The sequence below is a fragment of the Falco naumanni genome, chromosome 4, assembly GCF_017639655.2.
Source record: "Falco naumanni isolate bFalNau1 chromosome 4, bFalNau1.pat, whole genome shotgun sequence".
Lineage (NCBI taxonomy): Eukaryota > Metazoa > Chordata > Aves > Falconiformes > Falconidae > Falco > Falco naumanni.
Genome location: NC_054057.1, coordinates 53,779,268 through 53,805,588, shown reverse-complemented (window position 1 = coordinate 53,805,588; position 26,321 = coordinate 53,779,268). Strand labels below are relative to the sequence as shown.

The 26,321-nt window shown below is 47.5% G+C and overlaps 2 protein-coding genes across 3 annotated transcripts in view; one reads left to right on the top strand and one right to left on the bottom strand.

Annotated features, from left to right (window-relative positions):
• The window catches only part of PAXIP1 (PAX interacting protein 1), a 39,818-nt gene extending 36,561 nt beyond the window's left edge, over positions 1 to 3,257 (bottom strand). Inside the window, exon 1 of one of the 2 annotated variants that reach the window (XM_040591245.1) lies at positions 2,799 to 3,257. In XM_040591245.1, the coding sequence (XP_040447179.1) occupies positions 2,799 to 2,885 (87 nt within the window). In that variant the 5' untranslated portion in view covers positions 2,886 to 3,257. The remainder of the gene's footprint in view (positions 1 to 2,798) is intronic. The other variant, XM_040591246.1, reaches the window with a different exon arrangement.
• Positions 3,258 to 23,873: 20,616 nt separating this feature from the next.
• HTR5A (5-hydroxytryptamine receptor 5A) lies at positions 23,874 to 26,089 on the top strand. Its single transcript, XM_040593361.1, has 2 exons — positions 23,874 to 24,611; positions 25,568 to 26,089. Exons 1-2 carry the CDS (start codon positions 23,874 to 23,876, stop codon positions 25,898 to 25,900), a joined length of 1,071 nt encoding a protein of 356 aa, XP_040449295.1. The 3' UTR covers positions 25,901 to 26,089.
• The last annotated feature ends 232 nt before the right edge of the window (positions 26,090 to 26,321 follow it).

Here is a 26,321-nt window from a genome sequence, read left to right as displayed (position 1 = left end):
TATCTTTGTTCTCTGCCTCTCAAATCTGTGTTGGAAGAAACAAGAGGAAGAGCTCAAAACTAAGAAGACAATACGCATAAAAAAAATAATAATAAAACAAGAGATAACCAGAAACCAAATATCCTGCTCAAAGTCCTTATGCTGCACTGCATTACTTTTTATCTCTTTTTGTATGAAATACTGATTTTAACTGGTGTTACCAAAGCATGACTGTTTCAGCTTACATCTTTTGGGAAAGCAGGAAAAGCATTTATCAAAAAAATAATAGCTGACATCTACTCATCACCCCCTGTAAGGTGTGAGCAGCCAAGTGCACATCCCAACGGAATGGCTTTAAAGTTGAGAGCCAGCAGCCTAATTCTCCCTCATTTGCCAAAGAACATCTAGGCACAATTCCAGACCTTTGTTTCCTTTCTAGTTTATGCTGCATATTTATAGGTACTGGGTATGCAGTTAATCACCTGAATATATTACTTTTTTTCATTCTCGGATTTGTTTTGATTAGAGTGCTCACTTGTACTAGGCCTGTTTTAATATTTATTAAGATAACTGGTTTTCCATGAAACCATTTGGAAATTTAAGCTGATCAAAGTGTGCTCCTCCCCAACAGATGAAGGAGGAAACTTCTTTTCAAAATCAAGCTAGCATCCATTTGTACATGAAGAAGTAAAAAGCACAAAATATATTTGTAACTTTTGTATTAGTAATGGAACCCTTCACTAAAAGAACTGTTTTTAAAAGCTATTTGTGGAGTTCAATTTAGAAATTCTGCTTTCTGTCTTGTTTCAAAACACAGCCGATAAATACTGCTCTGGTTCAGGTTGTTCCCAGGGTACCGCAGAGGGCACCTGCAGAAGAGAGGACAAAGGCAGCCACCACAAGCTGGCCAAGAGCTCAGCACAACACACCTCCCCGCTCTGACCTGGCTCTGCAAACCCCAACCCAGGCAGGACTCAGCCCTCCCCGGTGCCTTGTGCTCCCATGGGCTCACCAGCACAGAGGCGAGCCCCTGGCCTCCATGTAACGCTGTGCCATGCCAGCAAGCCATTTCAGAAACGAGAGCACCAGAAGGAAGAGCGTTTGAACAGGCCAGCTGGCCGTCTAAACAACTCAGATCTACAGGACTTCTCAATTCGGGCATCGATCATGATGAGGAAGTGGCTCAACAGCCTCCAGCATGGCCTGATCTTGGAAGGAGCGTAGCCTGTTCTGCGCAGTGCTGTGCCTGACCTTACCAACTCCGCCAGAGCCACCTTCCATGTCTGCCTGCAACCCAGAGAAGCCATCCACAAACAGAGGAGAGTTTAGTGTACTGATAAAACTAGAGCAAATCAAAGCCTTAAGACAATGACACTGACTGCTAAGAACAAAACCTAAGTAAGAAAACTAGCTTAAGAGAATGCTTGTTTACTCACTCTATGGGAATACCACTGATTGTCTTGTGTCAACACAGAACTAACTACATGCCTTTTGGGACATTATTTATGATAGATGATATATAAGAGCACAATTAGGTTTTTTGCACTCATCTTCATACACATAATAATATTGCTGCTATAGATTTATTTTTTTTTTAAATACAAAAATTGTTACTCAAGCTCTAACACACTGTCAAAAATTCTATGTCTTAAGACCTTGGGAATCTTTTCCTGCTCTTTCGAATTATTCCTAGACTGTCCTTCTATTAGCATATAATCCTATTCCTATGAATAAATACCATTGCAGCAGGTCAGTGCCTACATCTCAAGTTCACTTAAAGGCCTACAAGACTCAGCAAATGCCAAGGCATGAGAGTGAAGGAACCCAACGCTGAACTAAGAAGCTGCAGCAACTACCAAAGCAGCAAAGACTTTCATTTCAGCGTGAAACACGCAGCATCTGTGCAAAGGTGCTGTCCTGGAGCCAGATACGGTGGGCTTCAAACGCTTGTCTAAAGGGACAAACCACGGAAACTTTTTAACCACTGTCACCAGAGGTGACTGGACCTTATTAGCGGCCAGCCCCAGCACCCGGGGGGCTGCCCTGGGCCGGATCCATCACCGGGGGGGCTGTCCCGGGCCGGCCCCGACACCCGGTGGGGCCGCCTTGGGCCACCGCAGGCCAACCTTGCCCCCAGGGCAGCGCCCTAGGCCGGAGGGCCGGGCAGCCGCCTGTCAGCGCCTGCCGCCCCCCGCCGCCGGCGCCCCCTCGCCCCCAACGCGGCCAGGCGGTCCCGGCCCGGGCACCACAGCCCCGGGGGGGCGCACGCAGCGGACGGAGGGCAGGGCCCGGCGGCGGTAGGAGGGCAGCGCCAGGCCAGCCTTCCCCCGCGCCGCCGGCGGCCTGTCAGCGTCCCGCGGCCAGATACAGCGCCGGGGCGGGGACGGGAGGGGCCGGCGCCGAGGGCGGGCCGGCGGGGGACCGAGCGCGGCCCCGCGGAGCGGCCGGGGCGGAGAAGCGGCGAGCAGAGCCGCTGCCCGCCCGGGCCGGGCGCTCACAGGAAGTCCCTTCGCCCGCCCCTCCTCCGCTCAGGCGGCTCTACGGGGCCTGCGCGCCCGGGCCGCGGGCTCCATGGCGGGTGGCGGCGCGCTGTCCGCGGGCAGGGCCGGTACCGCCCGGTACCCCGCCCCCCCCCGCCGCGCGCGCTCCTTCTCCCCCCTCCCCCGCGCCGCCCCGGGGGCAGCTGCGTGAGGCTCGAGCCCGCGTACGGAAACGTCGGGGGAAGGGGGTTACAGGGAGCTGGGCGATCCCACAGTGCCCCCCCGGGGGGTTGCGAGAAGGAGCTGAGGGAAGGGGCGAGGGGGAGGGTGACCCAGTACCTTGGGGTCGATGTCTCCCACCACGAAGAACTTGACATCTTTGAACATCTCCTCCGGGACTTTCAACTCCTCCTCGTCCGCCGACATGGTCCCGGCCGCCGACACGGCGCCCCCCCGGCACCCCCTCCCCGCTGTCCCCCGCGCTCACTGTGCAGAGCCGCCGGGGCCCGGGTCTCCCGTCCCCTCCCCCCGCCGAGCCGCCGAACCGCGCGAGCAAGGCGCGCGCTGTGGGACACACCATCCCCCGCCGGGACTCAGGGAGGGTAGAAGTGGGAAGGGAGAGCCGCCGGTACAAAACGACTCCCCCCGCCCGATCATCCCCTCCCCGCTGCCGCAGGATAGTGCCCACTCCTGACGGACGGGCGCTATCTCCGCTTCTCTTCCTCGCTCCGAACCGGACCGGGAACCAGCATCCGGGTCCGAAACTCCCCCCGCACGGAACGCAATGGACTCGCCCCGAACGACAGGGGCGGGCAGCGGAGATACTCGGACCCGCCCATTGGCAAACAGGCGAGGGAAGGGGGAGGGGAGCGCACCGCCCCCCAGCCCCGCCCCTCCAGGCCTCCCAGGCCCCGCCCCACCGCCCAGGCCCCGCCCCCCGCTCCCGCTGTGGGGGTGACAGCGACGATCGCTGCGGCTCCCCTGAGTGGCGGCCGCCCGTTCCGAGCCCGGCCCCGCTTCCCCCCGCGCCCGCAGGGGACACCCCCGGCTGGCGGAGGGGCCCTCCCAGAGCCGAGGGGAGCAGTGGGTGGCGGCCGGCGGCCTCTCAGCCGGCAGCGGCCGGTGCCCCCCCGAGCCCTGGGCCCGGAGCTGGGCCCTGCGTGGCTGGGAGGGCCCGAGCGGGGCTGGAGCCGCGCTCCCCAAAAAGCACGGTGATAGCGAGGGGGCTGGGCCCGTGGCCCTCGGTTTTCCTCTATTTCTGCTTCAACTCTTCAGACCTACCACCTGGTCTTTTCCTTTTTCTCCACGAAGAGATCTCACCCTTTGGTTGCAGGTTTTATTGCATTGCCCCCCCCCCCCCCCCCCCCCCCCCAATTTACTTTTTCAGTGAAAACCAAGGCTAAAGTCCTTAAACTTTTATATGATGCGCTTTTTTTTGTAGTACAGGAAAAAACAGGCTTTCATCTATGTTCATCGGGGGGAGTCAAGCAACAGCAGGTGACTACTGCACACTGTACAGGCTGTACACCGATTACAACATTTTGGATCCAGTTTCAAACCATTTTTTCAATCCATCAAGAACTTCTCAAAATCCAGTTCTTTCCCAAGTAAAACACATTAGCCGTTCCAGCTGGGCGTGTCTGCAAATCCCATAGGCATAATAATTATTCCAGCATCCAACCCAATGAACATATTACTACTGATATCAGACATTTTCCCTCAAAAGCCTACTCAGAGCATCCTTCTGTGTTGATAGTAAATCATTCAAACCTGGAGGGGGATATGTCTTACCTAACTCTGGAAAACCGATCAGAAAACAGTAATTACCACTTTACCTTTATATAAATTACTTTTGTAGTCAACAGAGAGAAATGAGAACTTTCAGAGCCTGATTCATCTGGTGTAATTTAAACATCCGTGCATAGTCAGATAAATCTTGCCCCCACGCTGTGCTTTCCAAAGGAATTTTGGACCCCTCATAATACTTTTACGTGGGCAATATTTCCCTCCTGTTCTTAAGAGAGATGTTACAACGTGGCATCAAAAGCCTTACTGAAATAAAAATAAGGGGCACATATTGTTTGCCTCCTATAAAACTAAATTAAAGTCAGTTTTCTCAAAAAATACCTGGTAGAAACTATTAATCTGTGTACAAGCAATCCATTATTTGTCAAGTATTTTGGGAGGAGTTGAAGTGAAATTTATAGTACACAAGTGCCTAACTTCCTTCTCATCATTTTTCAAGGTGCTTCACCTGCCTTTATTCTGATCTGGATCTCTACATGACACCCACCCCTTTCTACTCTAGCTATGTAAGAAATACCCAGCCTGTCACCTGTTCTTTGAGTACTCCAGGAAGAGAACTTACCCTTTGGTTGCAGATTTTATTGTGTTGCTCCCCCCAGTAACAATTTACTTTTACTTTTTTTACTTTTACAATTTACTTAAACTTTTACATGATACACTTTTTTTGTAGTAAAGGGGGGGGGGGGAAGTAGAAATAGCCATCTGCTTTTAAATTGGCTTACCCCTTTCATCCAATAATTTATATTCTTATCTCACTTTCTGTCTTTTCTAATAATTCTTGTTTAGAGTAATTTTTTTCTGCCCCAAGTATTACCTGGATATTCTTTGAAAAACACTTCTCTGAGCCTTCCCTTCCTTTATAGTCACTGCCCAGGCCCCTCAGTCCAGCCCTGGCTTTCTTTGTTCCATAATTTTCACTCTTTCCAACTCCATTTTTGACCATTTTGACTTCTTCCCACTAAATTAGAACTACTTAGACCAAAATCTTCATTCACCCGCAGTGAAATCTTTTTCTTATTCTTCTTCATCTATCAGATATCATTAGCACCATTGCTTCCTGAGTTTCCTTTCCTTTTGGATTTCAGTGCCTCTGTAATCATCTGCATCTTGCAGCACTGGTAATTCTCACCTCTTTTCTTTCATAAATATTGCTGTCTCTCAAGTTTCTGTTCCACATTTTTTTTGGAGTTCTTTTCTCTTCATGATGTCCTTAATTACTTGGCTTCATCTTCTTTCTCAGTGTGATTGCTAAATTGCCCCTTCTCACAAGGGTACTTTCCTTATATCTGAACTTACATGCTATTGCGTATTCCCACTCCACACAAAGAAAACCAAAGTGATCTGTCCTCTTGATTTCCCTCCTCAGCCTATTTTCCTTGGTACTTATAATGAGTTCCCCTGGCCTTCCTATCCTTTGGATTTACCATAGCCACATTAATTTTTAGTTCTTTGTACAACTTCAAAATTACAAGTATTTCAAACCAGGCTGGGCTATGCTAATACTGACACAGAAGAAGCATAATGCAAACAACCAGCACACTTTGAATGGGATTTTAATCATAATGCCCCTTCCCAAACCTTCAGCTGAAATTGTGCTGTTGCAGCATCAGATGGGGCCACTTTGGATCTTCTGTTTGTTCAGCTAGTCACAGCAGAAGAATATGAGATAAATTTGGTATTTAAAATCCCAACAATTTGAAGATCCTCTACAATATATTATATATTAGCAATACAAGGTCTGGCTACTATGTTAAATCACTGAAGCTCATTGCAAAAGCAGTTTTTCACAAAAAGATATCCATTAATAAGGTGTCAACCTTAAGCAGAATTTGTCTTTTTCACTAATTATGACAAAAATCCAAGAATAAAGTTTAATTCCATCCACAGTATGGAAGAGTAATGCAATTGGAGGGGGGCAGGGGCGGGGGGAGGCAGGGAAGAGAGGCTAAGAATTAACTAAAATAGCTTTACCAAAATAAATTTGTTTTATAAATTCAGTCCCGGAAAGCAAAGATAAAGTTGTTGGAGCCCTCACCTGGGATGTGGGACATGGACCTTTTAGTGGCCCCTGAGAAGGAATTGTGTAAATCCCAGTGTTGGATTTTGTGTCATATAGACTGGCTGTTGTATTATCAGTAGTGGTACTAAACTCACACAGAAGTATCTCTTTTTATCCAGTTTTGCTGGCTTCAAGATGACCACTTCCAGGAAAAAAGACTACTCACATGAGTTGCAAATTCTTCCCCTTAATTATCTTCTAAATAAGCAGTAGAATCCAATTAATGAACGTACATTTTACCTCTTTATGTATTTCACGAGTCACCTGTCAACAAGTTATTTAAATTCTAGTAATCTGACTATTTCTAATAAAAATTAACAGCTCCAATTTCTCCACTCTGTGTGTGATCTAGTCTGCGAACCATAAGAACAGAAAACTAGAGTGGAAAATTATGTTATCAAACAAGAAAAAATATCCTCTGTATTTGGCAGAAATAAATTCTGGGTTCTGCACACAGGTCAGCACACGGAACTAAGATCAGTGGGCTGGTCCCACTGCTTAGTCATAGTAAGGCACAGAACAAAGTGCTCACCTACATCTATCCATTATGGATTTGTTAGGTTATGAGATAAAACTTATCTGCACGAGAGTGACAATGGCAGGAGGGGGAGCCCAAATAACAGCCTGCCAGACTGCTCCCAGGCCTGTCTCAGGGACCATCAGCCCATCAAAGTCCCATCTGCACAAGCCAGAGGAGCACAGGGGCAGCAGGGCTGGTGGAACCCAAACTGAGGTAGCACCGCCTTGTGCGAGCCCCTCAGCCCCAGATCAAGCCGGAGCAGGCGGCGAGTGGGTGAAGTGGCCTGGGGGCAAAGGGGTGAGTGGGTCTCTAAGGGCCAGCTCTGGGTGTCAGAGGACCTGGGTATCTCTAGGGGTAGGAGCACAGGGGTGTGACTTATGGGACCTGAGGACTCCTGGCCAGTTTGTGTGTGCCTGATGCTCTGTATCACCAGCCGGAGCAGGGCTGCAGCCTCGGGGCTTTTACATCCAGATGCCAGTAACTGGGGATACAGGGATCGAGGGGCCAGCTACTGGGCAGGCTGAGTGTCTGAGAACAGCTGCTGAACAGACCTATGTCGTAGATGTCCATACATAGTCTCACTAGTGGAGTTCCATACTGTCCAGCCAGAGGGGGAGCAGGATAAGGCCGTTGGTGCTGTCCATGTTGGTGTGAGTGCTCTGAGTGTGCCTGTAATCTGTGTGGCTGGCCATGTATATGTGTACGTATGTAATGTATGTGTGTGCTTCCCTGTATGTGCCAGCTGGGAATACATGTTCAGCCTTGCTGCTAGTTGGACCTGGAGACAGGGAGCAGCAGCAGCCTCATCTCCCCAGGGCTGTAGGATCCAGGATGATACATTTCCTTCTAACAATATTCATTCTCCCCATTCATATCATGCTCTTTCAGAAGGGTTTGCAGCCTCTCCCTGTCACATCACTGGACTTGTGCCCATCAGGTAACATGGGATGCTGCTCTGTGTCATGGCAGCATGCTCCTGTGTCAAGCCAAGGTGTCTGACCAACACCACAGATGGATGAGAATAGTTCAAAGGAACTGAACTCCTGCAAAGGTGCTAAGCATGTGGCCGAACCTTAATCTACCCAAGAAACATCCAAGATTGGACTCGTACAAGTACAGTCTCTGCTCTGATGCAGCCACAACAGTGTAATTGCATGGGAGCCAGCACTCGCAGAGATCAATTACGCCTCGATACGAGTTTATTTCTGGGCTTACTCTAGTGAATAGAGTGAACAGAGATTGTGCACATTGCCATAGTCCACAATGATCTGAACAGCACTTATCTGTACTATAAACACACCAAGCACAGTACCCAATAAGTCTTAACTATGAGAGTTCTGTACACAGAAGTTTATGACCGTGTTTCCAGAAAAGCTCTAAAGCAATCTTTATTTTGCAACGGGTGTTGCTTGCACATAGGGAAAGCCAACTGAGCTGACAAGATTTGTGCAGACAATTAGCCTTTGCTTACATAAATGCCTTATTTGTGTGCACAAACGATTATATGAAAAATTCATATGCACCTACAATATCACATTTAGGCATAATTGCTTGTGAAAAAACAACAGTTTGATTTTTTCTTGCTGTTAATTAAATTCAAAGCTTAGATTAAATTGTACATTTGTTTTACTCCAGTGAGCAGAAGGCTTTCCAAGTCCTTTGTTAATAATACATACTTGTTGGTAGAAGCTGGCTCTCTAGATGCTACTTTTCCAATAAAATATATCTTCACAAAGCACCCAGTTTTTTACAGAAAGCTGATGTTGGTTTCAATGTGTCTGGAAAGTTGTTGAGAAGTCACAGAAGGCATGCTTCCTGCATTAATCACCATACTGATTTCTCAAGGTGAATAAGAATCTGGGTTTATAATCTGAACCAAAATATGCAAAACAGATACATAGAGGACTCTGCTTTGGCTTGAAAAATGCCTGTGCATTTTTCCTTTCCTTCAGTGGGACTACTTGCAATGGGAAATATGATTTATAATTAAAAACTTTCTTTGTATCTGTACTGCAACACTGAATCCTAAAAGGCTCTCTTGGAACTGATAATTTCATTTTCAATTCTTTTCCAGTTCCGTAACTGCACAGCAAATGCCTTGTCATTTGCTTGACAGCTTTCTTTTTTAATATAATAGTTGCAAAATGTTTTGCAAATGCCAAGTAACAAGGTGTGCCTTTACTATAACTGTGCATAAGTGAGCAGGGGAGGAGAATGCTCTTATTAGGACATCTAATGTAAGGGCATTTTTTATCAGAAGTGAGACATTGTATGAAAGGAGGAGATACAGTCCTTTCTATTAGCTGCTAAGGAATATACCTGGCATATTAGCCTACAGGGAGAGGGGAATGAAATGTTGTATGTCACATTGCAAGGATAAAAAAACAGCCCTAAGCTGCAGCTGGGCATGTCTTTATCAAAACGTAGCTAGCGGGACAGCGTACCATGTAATTGCACTAGTTACACTTGTCTAAAGCCACTCCTGCTCCAAGTTGTTCTCCAACAGGTGTCACCTAGTACCACATCATTGCAGGGCTTGCTTGGAGTAGGTCTGCATAGCAGTTTTTAGCGGGGGAAAAAAAAAAAAAAGAATTAATTACGCAGACTGATGCAGGGCTCTTCAAAACTGCTGAGCCTCCACACATACAGCTGAAAGGAGCTGCCAGCATGGATGGGGGAGAACAGAGCAACCCGTAGTTAATCCCTCTTCTTTCAAACTTCCAGTGATAACATCTACACAACCTTCCCGATACCTTGTTCTAGTGTTGTAAAAATCCCTTATGGTTAGAAAGCCTTCCCCCATATCTGATGGAAACCTTCTGTTCGGTAAATGAGGCTGATTCTTTCTTCCTCAGACTACCAGTAACCCTCTCTATGTAATTTTTTTTAGATACCTACATACATACTTTATATATATATATAAGTATGTATGTATATATATAACATTATAGTACTTATATGTGTTCTGGACCCAACTGTAATGCACCATGAAAGAAGAATGCAAGTTCCCCCACTGCTCTGGGCAAGAACAAATAATTTGCCACAAATAAAATGCGATACCGTAATTCATAGGCTCCATTCTTTGCATCTCAGGAGAAGTCTTTGCTTCTGCTCCTACCAAAGTACCTACCAATTTCTGTACATTTTCTGAGTTTGAGAAAAGATGTTTATGAAGTGTGGTGGGTAATTATCCCCATAGCTCTTCTTTGTAGCTTGTGAAGATTTCCTTCATTGATGGGCTTCCCATTTGGATAAAATGTATCAGCCAAACAATGGAGAACGGAAATTGTCCTTTAAGCCAAGGCTTTCATTCATGCAGGCTTGAAAAAAAGTTAATGAAACCTGGAGTTACTAAAAAGAGTTTTTCTAGAAAGGAACAAGCTTGGCATTATTTCTGCCAAATCTTTAATACGTGATTCACAGGATGCTAACACTCATATTTATTTTTACATTATTAATGCATAAATGCAGAAAAAGGCAACTGAAATTGGTGGCATTCCAGAGTATGTTACAGAAGAGTGTGAAGAATGAGCTTGGGTACCTCTCTGAGATGATCTCTGTTATTCATTTATGGCTTTGTGTTCAGGACTAAAAACCCTAAATTTGTGCTGATAAAAACATTACATCACATTGCCCTCTTTTTTTATGCTGTCCAGAAAAGTTAAATGTTTTGCTTATCCAGAAAGAGGAATGGACACTTGCCTGAGTATGTGGCATCCATCACAGCTGTGCTACTCTGCTGGCTCACTGCAGCTCTAGGAGGGGCAGCTTTCCTCCCTCCTTGCCACGGCAGCCTGGGTGGGTGGGTGGGTTTTGCCAAATTTCTGTTGCTCCTCTCAAACAGGTTGTGACTCTTACCTGACCAACGTGGAGCCAAACTCACTGAAAGCTAATCATCTGGTCCCCTTCCTCAGCCTGGATTTCTGCAAGCAGCATAAAGGAGAGCTCCATGGTGCTGAGGTGGGACTAGCTGTCTGCTGCTAACTTGGACTCTCCAACCTGCAATCCCATTTAAGTTGACTTTAACCACCCCAAAACCTTCCCTGGTTCTGGTTGCTCATTTCTGCCTTTGCACTTTTTGCATTACGGTGCTCACACAAGAGTTCCAGTGCCTCGGGGGTGACCCAGGCTGATCTTGCTGAAAACAGACAGTTAAAAATAGTTGGTTTGTCCGCAGGTGATTTTCCTGACTCGGTTAACCTGGTGCCGGCTCAGCGTGGGCAGTGACTCAGTGTCCGTGGAGTGGGAGATGGAGAGCAGCAGCTACGCGAGCCTGCCTGGCTGCCCGTGCCACCAAAGAAAATTGTATGTAGCCACAGTGTCTCAGCGCTAAAACCAATGAAAAACATTTCTGCCGGGAAGCTTTCCCTGGCTGACGTAAATTCACAGCAATTCCATCAACTTTGGAGCAGTTCCTCCAACTAACAGAGTGTAATGCCAGAAGGTCACTTAGATTAACCGTTCACGTGGAGCACTGGGAGCAGAACTATCACTCCATTGTTTTTCTCTAAAAACAGCCCAGTCTGGGAGCATGTCTGCTTTATCGCCTTCCCCAATGCTGAAGCTTAGAGCAGCGTTTTCAGGGTAGCCGAAAAGACAGGTGCCTACACATCTTTACAGACAGACAGAGATATATGTACCGATCTGCCTGTGATACGGTACAAACAGAGAAGCTGATTGCATTTGTCACACATACCGGTGGCAGCATCTTTGGGAGGCTCCCAGTACTTACACATGGATGTAACTGTACTGTGCAGGCAAGTAGTTATTGTTGCCAGTTTGGACTACCACTTTCTTTTTTCTGTGGATGGAACCTCATTTCTGTTTCTCACATATTTTCAAGTGAAACACCAACATCTTTGAAAAATGTCTGATGACATTCTGGTAACAGCCTTGAGGCTAGAAGAAACCAGTAAGTCTTCTGGTCAGCCTTTCTTATAATTTGCCCTTGAATTTAATCCAAAATACTCGTGCTCTGAGCTGAGTATCCTGAGTGACTGGTTAGTCAAAGTGGAACTTCCTGAAAGATATCAAATCTTGATCTGAAGACATCAAGAGATGAAGAATCCATTACTGCTCTTAGCTGATCAATGGTTTTAACATTACCTAGCAGCCAGCTTAATTAATTAGAGATTAAGATCTAGAACCCTCTGCCTTTTTCCTATGCCAAGCACAAAACATTATGAAGTAACACATTTGTTACTCAAGTCCCTAATTGTCTGCCACTCTTCAATGCAAAAAAAAAAAAAAAAAAAAAAAGAAGAATTATTGATTTGCTATCTAGAGTAAGTCTGTTTTAATGATTTCAACTACTCAGTACTAACCAGGAGTTTGGATTCAAAGAAACAGGTTCATTGTCAATAGTTCTCTCATTAGAGCTAAGCTCAGGATGAATGCAGGCATACTGCTTATACGCTCAGGGCAGTCCTGGCTCTAACTGTCTTTTTTTTTTTTTTCATCCAGGAGGCTTTCAGGGAAATAAAGGCTCTGAAGGTCCCTAAATGTTCCCGCTACTTCAAAGACATGCTCAGTGATACGCTGAGGCTCCCCCAATATGAACAGATAGTTCTCTGATTCAAGAAAGCCTACAACTGATTTATGTCTAGGAATTGATAAGGTCTAATTCCTCCATGAACTGGCTGAGGCCAAATAAGATTTAAGTTCACATGTGGCTCCTTCAGTGTCTAGCAAGGTCTTTCACGCCTACCATATCCCTGATGTCTCTACAGCCCAGTCAGATATGGTTAAAACTGCCCGGGAATTGGGGAAAAGGGAAAAGTGTCATATCACACGCAAAAAAAAATGTGATCACTTTGAACTTCAAGACGCCAGGCTATGATGAAGCTGTTTCTATCGATTCTGGCATGCTACAGCCTGAATTTGTTAGCTCTCCCATGTGCTTAAAGGACCATCCCCCTCCTTCATCCCTGAGGCTTCTGCCGTATCCGTGTCAGTGTTGGTCATTTTTAATCTATGACACTGCATAGACTCTCGGATACTGGTTTAGCCCTCAAAGAAGCCACTGAAAGCTTCTCTGGGTTTCTGTAGAGCTTGCTGCATTCCCTATATAAATTAGAGCAGCTTCAGGGTCCCAGGACTTGCTAAGTCTGAATTCTCAGTGTTGCAAATGGAAGAAATCATGGCATGAGGCAGCAAGCACCAAAGCTGTAATGATCTTCCTTCAGGGAGTCAATTACATTTGCTGTTTGCCTTATGGCACACGTAGGTGATTACAGTGTGGAGGCCAGGATACGTTTGTTTAATGTATCCTTGAACTCTATTACATTTTCCACTCATCTTGCTAGAGCCTTATCTTCAATTACACTCCTTTCCATATGCCCCGAGCTGTTATTTGTTACAAGACCAACCTGACCCTCTTGTATCCAAAATGTCAGTGAATTAAATCAAATTTTTATACTTTTCAACTTGAACAGTTATCTCACGATGCACATAACAAACAGAAAATGAGATCTACATTTTATTAGACACAGTGGCACTTACTGATTTTTAACTATTAGGCAGAACCATTTTGCTGTTTGCAGTTACAATTCCATTATTTTTCTCTGTGGCTGGATAGCTGTCAATTGATTTAACTCATTCTAAATGTGTAGGATAGTGTTCTCCATAGTGTTGCTTGCATTCAAAGAATTGGATACATTTCTATTCTTTTTTTCCTAAAAGGGAAGGCACATTTCCACAGTTACATTTCTCTACAGTCTAAGCTTTTTTGCCTCCTATATTTTGTGACAATTTTCCCAAGCTTTGTCTCTGAGTCAGGGATGCTCCAAAATCACATTCTTAGCTTTAATCATACCCTCAAACCCTGCTCATTTTGACAGGACTAAAGCACATAATTGAAATTAAACACAGTTGTGAATGAGGATGGGCTCCTGAAACAAGTCCATGTGAAAAACAACCCAGTGGGCGCGTTCCAATGGCTAACATATTATCATCTAGTTGCCGTGCTGTGCTGTACACTTTTTACGCTTTATATGTACGTGCTAATAATTTATCATTCATGCAGTGTTCATAACGATTAAGTGATAAAGGCACCAAACTGGGATCTAATCAATGCAAATATTTAGGTCCATCACAGGATACAGGGAGGTTTGCCTCCCGCAGCACAGCCTAGCTACCACGTGGCTCTTCTACAAGCCAGAGTCGACTCACACGTTCATAAATAATCCAGTTGGTAAGTATCAAAAGGTTACAAATCCTCACTAGTTTTTTGTGTGAACTCCTGTTTCAGGGCAATGGAAGGAAGAGAGCCATGCAGGGAGGTGAATCTAACCCTCTTTACGTTAAATTGACAAAACCAGAAGCATATATGTCATCATTTACTGTATCTCAATTTGCAGAGGGTAATTTCTCATAATAGGCTGACTTGATTGTCTACTGAACATACCCTGGAGACTGTTTGGTCTTGCTTTTGTATAGCAAAAGCTCACCCACGTCTCTCTTCACTCTGAAGGACAGAGGATATAAAAGCTACTATAGGAGTATTGTTATTCAGATAAAGAAAAGAAAGCTTAATTCAGATAGGGATGTCTTGTTGAGATTTACTAAGCAGTTCAGATGACTTAGATACCAATAATTTAGACAGTTCAGTTTTGCAAAAAAATCTTCTTACATTTTCAAATAATAATCCTCCTTGAAATGACTGGAAGAGATACACCCAGAGCCATAGATTTCTTAAGGAAATCTATTTCCTCACCTATTTCACTGATGCTTACACAAAGCAGCTGCCATAAATTTTTCTAATAAATGCTATAGATGGCTAACTCCATTTACATGACCCAAGCCCTTGCACTAAACCTCACCTGTGTAAAATAGTCCAGCTGGGTGTTTATCAGTAATTGTTTGCAAGGTTGCAAACCACCCCTGTGGTTCTCCATGACCCATGGTGCTCTTTTGTAACCCTTGTCATTAATGTGAGGCTGTAATGCAGTGTTTAATGGGGCATGCCTCTCACTGGGCAGGAGGGATTATCTGGGGCAAAGACACTGGGATATATGGTTCCTTGCAGTCACAGCTGTCATAAAAACAGAAAAGCGGCAAGAAAACCTCCTTGGAACAGAGAACATGCACTGTGGCAGGGACCATTTGTCTTTGTGCGTCTTCCTCATGAGGCAGCAAGCCCTGGGCTCCACTGGCAGATCCCAGGGAGGTGCGGCCGTGCTGCAGAAGGGGAGATGGCAGGAGAAGGACAGAGCACCAGCAGCCAGACTGGCTGGAGTGTAACCAAAACAGGAGGGATGGGGAGCACATGTGTGTGGGCAGCTCTGCAAAACAGAGAATAGTGCTAGAAGTAAAAGCTAAAAGACAGGAGATGTCATATGCGTGCATGTTGGATGAAAGGCTTTAAAACATGAAAACATTAAGTGGTTGTTTCTCATTTTTCTATTTAATTACTGGTCACAATTACAAAACCACTTTTATAACTCAACTGCCAAGTCAGTTGCTAGTGGTGATGTTGTAAAAGCTGACCATGTTAACTCCTCCAGTGCTCAATAAAGCACAGAAGAAAAGAGACGCATTAACATATAGTGAAGATGGTGAAATGTGTGGAGGAAGAAGGACACTGACAGTCTGCCCAGAAAGCTTTGAAGATGTATCAAGTCAGATGAGGAGTCCTTTTAAAAAACATAGTGATTTCTTTGTTTCCCAAATGATATTCAGCTTTTAAAGTAATACATGAGCCATCTTCTATGCAGATGGATAATACCTTCTTTAACGAAGACAGCCCGTGAAGTATGCTCATACGAGACCCTGAATAATTCAATGGTATCAAAATGGGAGGGTTTTGCTAAAGTTACAGTGAAATTCTGATTGGGAAGTCACCTTTTTTGTTCCTTTAGCAGCTGAGTTTGAATCCACTGTGATACAGTTGAAACTTGAAAGTAGAAGGCAACCAACCACAGAAGAGGCAGAAAAAGGAGCTACAGAAAATGAACTTACAGAAGCCACCAGCTTAAAAGGCCAGCCGGGTCCCTTGCCTTTCAGATCACTTACTAAAATCTCTGCAGGGACAAGAACTACACGATACGTTGCATCTACCTGGAGGCACCTGAAGAGCGGTGGAAGGGGAGGCTCTGAGAAGAAAGGAAAAATGCGCTAGTTGCAGGTGCCAGCAGCTCCCTCTAAGCCTGGTGGCTTCACTTCGGGACAAGGCAAGGGTGGGCACGCAGTGGTACCCCGGGATAATTCAGAGATGCGGGTCTCAGCCGCTCTTGCTGGGTCAGTTTTCCCCACCTCCAGCTCTCGCTTGAGCATTCTCCCACTGTCACACGTTGCGGGAGCTGAGCGTGAGCTCACAAACCACCAGGCCACCACCTCGGAGGTACAGTCTACCCACTTTGACTCACAGACCAGCAGGCAGAAGAAAACTAAGCTATTTTACAATAAAATGCGTTGCTAGACAATTAAGAAGAGTCTGGCAACATTTTGCTGTCAAAGTAGTGAATACTGGTTGTCAAAAATAATGATGCCACTAATAACAACCCTTGTGAGAAAGAGAGAGACATTTAGACACATTTATACAATCACTTTCATCCCATGAGTTCAGAGAATTTTACAGCAGTAGCAAGAAGACACTGCTGTGGTAGAAGAAACCAAAATAAAACATTTGTAACATGATACTGCCAAATTCTATGAGAGAAATTATGTTTGGGGTCCTTTAAAAGCAGCCGTCTCTTTCAAATAGCTGGAAAAGTTTGCTGTCTTGCCTGTGATCAAGAGGGAAGATTTTTGTCAGCCTACAGGAGATGCCTGCAAACACTTTTCTTGCACAGGCACGGGAGCAGAATCATTTTAGTTGCAGAAAGAAAATATGTGGTCATATCCTACCATTTGACTTTTTCTAACTTGTAAATAATTCCTCTCATTTGGTTGAGCCTCTCACTCGCTTCAATAGCAAGAAAGATATGAAACATAAATAAGTAAACTTCCACAGCGTTCCCATTTTCTCTAATGACCTGCCATGTTGCACAGCTTGTAAATACTGGGAATTTGGCCTTACTTAAATTAACAGCAGTTTTGCTGATCTGGATGACGTGGGCAGGCAGGAGCAGGGAAACATGTAGGTATGCCGAATAATCAGGGGGAGGAAAATGTTCCACAGCTGGAAGGAAACAGCCTGTGACTGTGAATCCGAGACACTCATCAGTGACACTCAAGCTGAGAAAGCTGTACCCCTGTGCCTGTGCTTCCTCTGGCAGGTGGAGATGTGGCTGTGGCTGGTCAGAAATCTCCAGGGAGGAAAGCAGCAACCAAATGCCTGTAAAGAAATTAGGCTGTTGGAGTGGAAGAACCACAGAATCACAGAATCAATCACAGAATCACAGAATGGTCTGGGTTGGAAGGGACCTCAAAGATTATTTGGTTCCCACCCCCCTGCCACAGGCAGGGTCCCCTCCCACCAGCCCAGGTTGCTCCCAGCCCCGTCCAGCCTGGCCTTGGGCACTGCCAGGGATGGGGCAGCCACAGCTTCCCTGGGCAGTCTGGGCCAGTGTCTCACCACTGAGAAAAGACATCCCTTGATGATGCATGTATTTTTTTGTCAATACATAATATTGACATTTTTGCACATATTGCCAATCAGTGGCAATAACAAAACCAGCCTGGAATGCTAAAGTTAATGGAGGATTGGGAATAAGTTACTCCAACCAAGGAAAACATGGGCATGGGAACACACTGCCAAGGAGCCAAAGGGAGTGGAATGGGGATAGAAGGAGGTGTAAGAAAAAGAGTTGAAGAACTGCTGGTCCAGGAAAGTGTTTTAGAGTAATTTCTGTTCTTATTGTGGTAAACGGATCTTAAAACTTTTTGCCTCTGGAGTTCTGAAACAACAGTTCTAGACTATGGATGTATTTATGTAAATAAAGGTTCAAAAACCTACCACCTGCAAGGAAGAAGAAAGGCAACCTGGAAAACAACACACAACAGAAAAACTTGTGTTCAGCCTGACACTATCACAGCCTTCCCTATAGCTTCACACCTGGGCAAATCATCTGCCAAAATGCATAAAGCTCAAGATAAACAAATCTCTTCCACAACTTGGCATATGGAAAAAGGGTCTGAACTGAAATGGTAATTGAGTTTTAGAGACCCATCCATTTGCTGTCATCGTGCCATCTGTCTCCCTGGCAGAGTCCTGATAGTTTGCATTGGCAGCTTTGATTGCCAAAGCTCATGTATTAAGTTAGAGCTACCTAGTCTTCCCACACAGTTTCTTATTTTCCTATAGACCTGCTATTCTAGATGATTCACAGAACTGCAGGATACTGTGTACTCCCAGAAGCATAATATATTTTCATATTGTTAAACATTAAAAAAAAAAAACAACAGAAATACAAATAATTTTTTATTGTGGTTTGTAAGCAACCTGCAGAGACCAAGTCCATCAGAGTCCAGAGAAAGGCTTACTTCTCAGGGACTGACCACAGGTAAGGAAGATGACAGGCGCTGGTGTATATATGTGTTAAGTATTTGCTATCACCAGAGTAATAAATGAAAATTGTGGATGCCTTATGAGGGCAGTACCCCCTGAGGCAGGCTCCAAGCTACTGCATTACTGTCATCACTACTCACTGTAAAGCACCTTTGACTAAAAGCCAATATGACACCTAGCATAACTCTGTTGACTCCCCTGCAGTTACACAAATGATGAATGTTGCCCCTTAAGGTATGAAAGAAGTGATAAAAGTATTTCCATTTAATTTATTTACACAGAGTGCAACTTTAACTGCAGTGGCGAATGATGCGGGAGTTGCCCGAAGACTTTATCAAGTTACGTTCCACTGGTCCTTTGACCACAAACATGTTTTTGGCTACACAAGAACAAAGGGTTTAATTCCAGCAGGAGTTAATTCACGCTGGGCAGAAGACAGACCAGCACTCCTGGCAGTTCATTTACTGGGGCATACACAGTAATGTGCAAGGTACCAGAGTCCATCCTGCCTTTAGACCAGCTCTGTAATAGATTGTGGCCAAATTCAAGAAGCACAAGGACTGAGATGCTTACCAGGGAGTTTACATAAGGGAGGACTAAGCTTTAGGCAAGACAGATACGCTTTTGTTCTTGTTCTGCTTTGTTCCTATTGCAGATTTAAACAATACTTTAGTGATGTTGCTGAAGTCACACAATTGGTGACAATTCCTAGAGGAAGGCTTGCATGCCCTAAACCAAATAAGCCCTGCCACTAGAGGATGAGGAGTAGTTTTCCAGCCTTACAAATAAACAGACAACAGGATTTTAGCTCATTGTTTTAATTTCTGCCCCAAGACAGAGAGATTTGTCAAAGTTCCTCATAAGGATCTGGAGCAAGAGAACCCTGTTTGGCAAACAGGTCAGTCACTGGGCACTCTGGAGATGTGGGGCACTCAGGTCCCCCTTGTTCTTGTTCCTGCTCCAACATACTCCCCCAATCCTGCTGAGTGTCCTACTGACAGCAGGGTTAATCTCTGCTTCTCAGTCAGTAGGAATTGCTCCACTTTGCAGTAAGTAATCACACGTTACTGGGAGAGAAAGCCGGACTCCATCTTCCAGTTGCTGCGGCACTTGGTTGGGATGTTAGAAAACCTCAGGTAAGTCTGTGCTCCAGCAAATACGCAATTAGTAACCAGCTTCAACATCAGAAACCTGAAAGGGCTACCCAAAACAGCCAGCTGCTTGGCAGTTGAAATGCTTATGTGAGACACATAGCATCATGATTCAAGCCCGTAGCCTGAGCTGCAATGCTTTGAACCTTGATTGCCTATTTCCCAAATGCACGCTGCCACGGACCACTGGAGTGGAGGGGAATCACCCAGTCTCCCTCCCAAACACAGCTGCTACCCTGCACCTGAGACAGCTTTTATGGGATGAATTAGATGAAGAGATGAATTTCAGAAAAGCTGGTGTGTGTCCCTGAAGAGCTCTGGTTCAGCATTCCCCTCCCCGCTTCCAAAACTACAGTCCTGCCACGACACGTGAGCCAGAGGTGGGGCATCAGGAGAGTCTACCCCAGTGCTGATACTGGCCGCCTCTGAAGATCTCGGGTTTGGAAGACTAGAGTGAGATCAGAAGTGTGGATGGGCTCGGAGGGTGTGAGAGCAACCTCACAAGCTGTGCGCTTTAACTGTGTTTGCATTTGAACCTTTTGCTGTTCTAGGAGAGGAGTGGGTGGCCTGCAAGTGTGTTCAAAAAGCATGTCTGGATGTAATAAGCGTGAGCTGGAGCTGACAAATGTTAAATGAAATTTAAGCGACGATTACCTGAGTTTTAGAGATTGCCTTGACAGGACGCACACTTACTGAGCAGTCTGGCTGGCAACTGAGCAGAGCTTTCAGTGTTGGCTCACACATACAGGGAGTAGACGTGTTCCTTTAATCCTTGTTTAACCTAGCAGCTCTGCCTACCCTGTAGACTGAAATTCTCATTCATTCATTTATTATGCCCAGCAAAAACACTTCCTGAGCCACCTCCTCTCCCTTTTCTGCCAGTTACAACAGAGGTTCAAAAGACCTGCATGCAGATTCACAATATAAGGCCATTCACCTGGCCCCCAAGAGCAGATACTACTTGGATGTGCACATAGGTGGTGGCACTGATTGTGTTGGGAATTCCCTCCAAACCTCCAACCATCCGCTACATATTTTTGAATGGGAATGTACCTCCAGTAAATGGTATTGAGTAGCAAGCAGCATTTAACATCTCTACTGGAGGGAACCCTGCTAAATCTAGGGATGTCCTGTTATTTTTTAATTCCTCTGGCTCCATCAGTGAGGATGTGAGATAAACCTGACTTTGTAGTGTAGATCCGTTTCTCAGAGACTTTCACAGATGTGATCATTCCACAAACATTATCCACTCACTACAGATTCCAGCCTTCCACTCACTTTACAAATATCAACAGTTCTGAGGAAATCAGTGGTCTTACTAATCTGTGTAAAGTAAAGAGCATTTTGTCCTTAAAAATAACAACATTCAGTCACCTCCAGAATCTGGTGCATTCAGGCAACGTGCTTAAAGACTGCAGAATCAGAACTGAGGAACGATCTAGGCTGGAAGGGACCTCTGAAAATCATCTAATCCAACCCCCTTTAAAGAAGGGCCAACTTCAAAGTTAGATCAGGTCACTCACAGTGCTGTCCAGCTGAATTTTGATCACCAAGGATGGAGATTTCACAGCCTCTTTGGACCCATTTCAGTCTTCGACCAGTCTCTAAGTGATTATTTATTTCCTAAATTCCAATAGGAGTATCAGATGCTGTGACTTGCGTTCATTGCATCTTGCCCTATAGCTATGGACCTCCAAGAAGAGTTTGCCTCCACCCTCTCTACACCCTTCCCTGAGGCAGCTGGAGACAGCACTAAGATTTTCCCCTTAACCTTCTCTTTTTAAGACTGATAAACTCAGTTCTCCCTATATATATACATCATAGGCCAGTCCACTCATCATCTTGATAACCCGGCACCGGACTTCCACCAGTAAGTCGGTGGCTTGTATTGAGGAACCCCAAACTGAACATAAAACTCCAAGGTTTTTTGGGTAGGGGGAAATAGCTACACCCCTCGACCTGACGGCCACACTTTTGCTCATATAGACCAGGATGCTCCAGGATGTGCAGTGGCACATTGCAGACTAAGCTTCTTGCCCAAGAGGCCACCCAGGCTCTCTTCTGCAAAATGTTGTCTACCCAGTCAGCCCCCAGCTTGTACTGTTCTATAGGGTTCTCCCATCCCAGTTGCACACCTTTGCATTTCTGTATATGTTTTCTTTGTGTGTGTGTGTATATATATATATATATGTATTTGTCTACATTTTCTATTTCAAATTAGTACTCAGCTGACCCATTCAACTCCAGAATCTGCTAATATATATTTTTTAAAGTCCGGTAAGTAAGATAATGAAAATAATCATAATTTTTCATTAGAACATAATCTAGTTTTACTTCCTCAGATTTAATACATTTTATTTCCATTTCCCTTTAAATGTAATTTCTGTCTATTTGTTCCTGAAGCAAAAAATAATAGTATCTATTCAGAAGCACGTAGTCCATAATTTGTGGTTGATTCTGTTAATTCTGGGCTTTACATGCTTTTCTGGGAAGGGCCCACACAACAATAAGCTCTCGGTCCTAGCAGTTGCTAAGTATTTTGATCGACTGAATGACAGTCAAGGATGTTTGGCACCTTGAAAACCAGGAATTTTAAATCAGGAAGCTTTATAAAAGCTTGCAAACCCCATTTGTCCTTTGAGTCGTGAGTAAAAATCCCGCCTGTTCCAAAATTCTCAGTATTCATGTGTATGACAGATAAAATCATCATCTCTCCCCTAAAAAGATGGCAAGAGATTTCCAAAATGATGGTATCATCTCTAAGGCCACATCTGTCTAGTAACTACAGTAGGCCAGGTCCTGTTCCCCGGCTCTGAGGACAAGCATCAGTGCACAGCATGAGTGCATGCTGGGGAAATTCCCTGCCCACCAAAACAAGGGCCTGGACGTGTTTTGGATATGCTGCCTTGTGTTTCACTTGGTAGCATGGAGACACAAATAGCTGCACCAGAAATCACAGTGTTTCTTTAGCCGTTGTTATTGTTACTTTGCTGTTTTTCATTGAAACGTCCAGAGAGATTCAGGAGAGACAGCAGAAAGCACCGGTGTGGCTTTACCCCCTGTACCCCACGAGCACGGTGTGCACCAGGTGCTCCCCCAACTCCCTGAAAGTGCTGTTCACCAACAAGTGTCACCATCACCAATTCTCACGGCTGTTGCCCTTCCTTCCCTCCTCCTCCCCCCAAGATGCAGCCTACCAGCCCCATGCCAGCGCCTGCCCCCTTCTTACATCACGTGTCAGCTCCGACTGAAAATCTCTTTGGGACTGTTATCCCGGGACCCTCCGGAGAAGCTGGGTGCCAGCACTGGCATAGCCCTGCCTGGATGCCACCCCAGGCTCGCTGGCTGGAGCTGGCATCCCTGCACGGTGCCGGTGCATGGGGAAACCTGCTCGCTGGGTTTAAATCCTGCCTGCCCCTGCGAGGCCCAGAATCCCACCTCCCATCACAACAGCCCGGTAACACCCGGCGAAACGCTCCAACCTGTCAGTAACGGTTCACGTTGTCAATTTAACCATTAGTAACAACAGCCAAGCGATGGATTCTTCCCAACCGAAGGCCCGCCAATCGTTAGGAAGTTAGGAAACGCCAGTGAGGAAGTTCCCAAAGACGTAATCCCCTGCCACATCCCCCCCCCCCCCCTCCCCCCCCCCCGCACGGAGCAACCCGCATCGCTGACGGGTCGGCCGGACACAGGCTCCAGCATGTATGGGAGCTGTAGGGTGCCCGTGACACCCCACCAACACCCCTTCAGGCGAGCCCAGGCGCAGCCGCCCAGGGATGCGAACTTTCTGCGCCTGACGGGGATGCGCCCCGCGGGGGGCGAAGCCGCCCCGAGCCGGAGCGGTGCGGGCGGAGCCGGGGCTGCCCCCGCGGGGTGCGGGGTGCGGGGTGCGGGGTGCTCTCGCCCCGCTCCGACCGGCGCCGGCTCCCGGGGCCGATCCGCGCACCGAAATGACTAAGCACCCACCGCCAGCCCCGCGCCGCTGCCCGCCGAGAGGCCGCTCGCTCCGCACCCGCGCACGGCGGGGGGGACTCACCTGCCCGCCCCGAGCCCCGCCAGCCGCCAGCGCCGGCTCCGCCGCAGGGACAGCCGCTCCGCCGCCAGCGCCAGCGCCGCCCCGCTCCGCAGCCGCGCACCCCGCCGCGCCCGCGGAGCCGCCGCCTCCCGCCCGCCGGGGCTGGCGCGCCGGGGCGGGCCGGGGGCTGCCGTCAGGCTGACGCAGGGCTCTTCCTCCCGGGGATGAAGACCCCGGCGGCGGGCAGGCAGCAGCCGCCGCGCCCGGCGCCTCTCGGGGCTGCCGCGGACCCTCCGCGCCCGCGGTAGGGCGGCGCTCCGCCCCCCCCCAGCCCCGCCGCCCCGGCAGTGCGCAGCGCCCAGCCCCGCCGCCGCGGCCCGGGGTGCCCGGGGTGCCCGGGGTGCCCGGCGCATGGAGCGCCCGCTCAACCTCAGCTGCCTCGCCGAGATGCCTCCGGACTCCGGCAACCGGAGCGGGTCCTCCGGCAGCCCGGACGGCGGCCGGGCGCAGCTCTCCGTCTTCAGCGTGCTGGTCCTCACCCTGTTGGCCATGCTGGTGGTGGCCACGTTCCTCTGGAATGGGCTGGTCCTGGCCACCATCCTCCGCGTGCGCACTTTCCACCGTGTGCCCCACAATCTGGTGGCCTCCATGGCCATCTCCGACGTGATGGTGGCGGCCCTCGTCATGCCCCTCAGCCTGGTACGCGAGCTGTCCGGGCGGCGGTGGCGGCTGGGCCGGTCGCTCTGCCAGGTGTGGATCTCCTTTGACGTCCTGTGCTGCACCGCCAGCATCTGGAACGTCACAGCCATCGCCCTCGACCGCTACTGGTCCATCACCCGCCACCTGGAGTACACGCTCCGCATCCGGCGCCGCATCTCCAACATCATGATTGCCCTCACCTGGGCACTCTCTGCCTTCATCTCCTTGGCCCCGCTGCTCTTTGGTTGGGGAGAGACTTACTCAGAGGACAGCGAGGAGTGCCAAGTCAGCCAGGAGCCTTCCTACACCATCTTCTCCACCTTTGGCGCCTTCTACCTGCCCCTCTGCGTGGTGCTCTTTGTGTACTGGAAGATCTACAAGGCCGCCAAGTTTCGAATTGGATCACGGAAGAGTAACTCCATCACCCCCATTGCACCAGAAGCCCTGGAGGTAGGTCAGCTTGTTGTATTTTGCTCTAGCCGACTGCTGGCAGCAGCCAAACCCTGCAGCAGTGGGGGAAAACTCAGAGCTAAAGCGTGTGAGCAAACAGCATCCCGCCAAAGCCTTGTGAATCCTGGAGGCTTTCAAGGGAAAGTTGACTGCGAAGCATGCAAGCCCAGTCTTCTGACTCCTTCCGAGTCCCCAGCTGAGAGCGCGCAAGGTGTAGCTAAAGCAACTTTGGGCCAGATTCCGAGCCTGAGCTCCACGTGGGCGTGCGGTGACTCAGAGATGTCCCCCCGTGGAATGCTGAATCAGTGCTGGTGAGCGTGAGTAAGGGGTCACCGTTCCTCCCGTGGGGAGGCATGTGGGGGTGGGAATGGATGGGATCCCATCTCCTGCTGGGGACGGGAACCTGGCAGGCAGCTGTGGCTTTGGGGAGGCTGTGAATTTACCCACACAGAAGGCAACACCTGCAGAACATCCTTGTAAATCCTTTCTATTCGTGGCTGCATCGTGTCGGTTCATCCCAGGCACGGTGACTGTGCACTGCAAAGACTTCTTGGGGGGAGGAAGGAAATGTATGCTCATTTTCTCACCTCTCCTACCAAGGACTCTTAAAGTCAATGGGTTCAGAGAAAGCAAGGAGACTTTTGTGCATGGCGTGTGGGTGTGTGCCTGTTTGACTGATCTGATCGTAAATGGGGAAATGATCTTACTGCGACACTGTGTGAGCAGTTCCACGTGCCCGGATGTCACTTACTCTCTTTAGTTTCTAGCCTCACTTAAAAATAGTCTCTGCTACCCAGAAGAGGGTCATACAGCCACCCTCCCCTCAATTAGTGACGTGGGCGGTCTGCGTTCCCGCGTAAGCTCTGGCCATCACTTGCATAGTTTGGTCACGTACCTGCTGTGTGGGATCAGCTGACTGAGGCACATATGGTGCAACTTGTGTTTCTGTTTGGCAGGTAAAAGAAGCTGCCCAGCAGCCGCAGATGGTCTTCACTGTCCGTCACGCCACCGTTACGTTCCAGACGGAGGGAGACACGTGGAGAGAGCAGAAGGAAAAGAAAGCTGCCCTCATGGTGGGCATCCTTATCGGGGTCTTTGTGCTCTGCTGGATCCCCTTCTTCATCACAGAGCTCATCAACCCCCTCTGCTCCTGTGACATCCCACCCATTTGGAAGAGTATTTTTCTATGGCTAGGCTATTCAAATTCCTTTTTTAATCCACTCATCTACACTGCTTTCAACAAAAACTACAACAATGCCTTCAGGAACCTATTCTTTAGACAGCACTGAGCAGAAAAAGCTTTCCCACTGCCCCAGAAAGCTGATTTCAACTCTCAATGAATCCTACCAAATTCCTGAGGAAGTTCAAAGCCACAGGTACCGAGGTGATGCTAAAGACGCATCCCCACGGGTCGTATGTCCCAGCAACAGTCCCGGTTTCTACGCAGACTCTCCAGCCTCTAGGTCAGTTGCTATTTTTCCTGCAAACAGCATGTAAGAGTTTCTCTGGCCAGCAGCACAGCATTCTTCCTCCAGCGCACCACCGCTTTCCTCCCACCTCCCTAGTGACATTCTGTTTGGTGGCAGCAACGGTGCAGAGGAGCCTTCTGGCAAAAAAAGTCATGTCTGAAACTCTGGCTTGGCTACTGCTAGTATCTCACAGCATTAATTGACTTTGTCCCACGTGCAAAACTGGGATCCTTTAATGTCA

Excerpts from the sequence above, each read along its gene's own strand:
- HTR5A (XM_040593361.1), top strand. The coding sequence starts at position 23,874 with ATGGAGCGCCCGCTCAACCTCAGCTGCCTCGCCGAGATGCCTCCGGAC. Across the intron at positions 24,612-25,567 it reads TTGCACCAGAAGCCCTGGAG|GTAAAAGAAGCTGCCCAGCA; the intron begins GTAGGTCAGCTT and ends TCTGTTTGGCAG.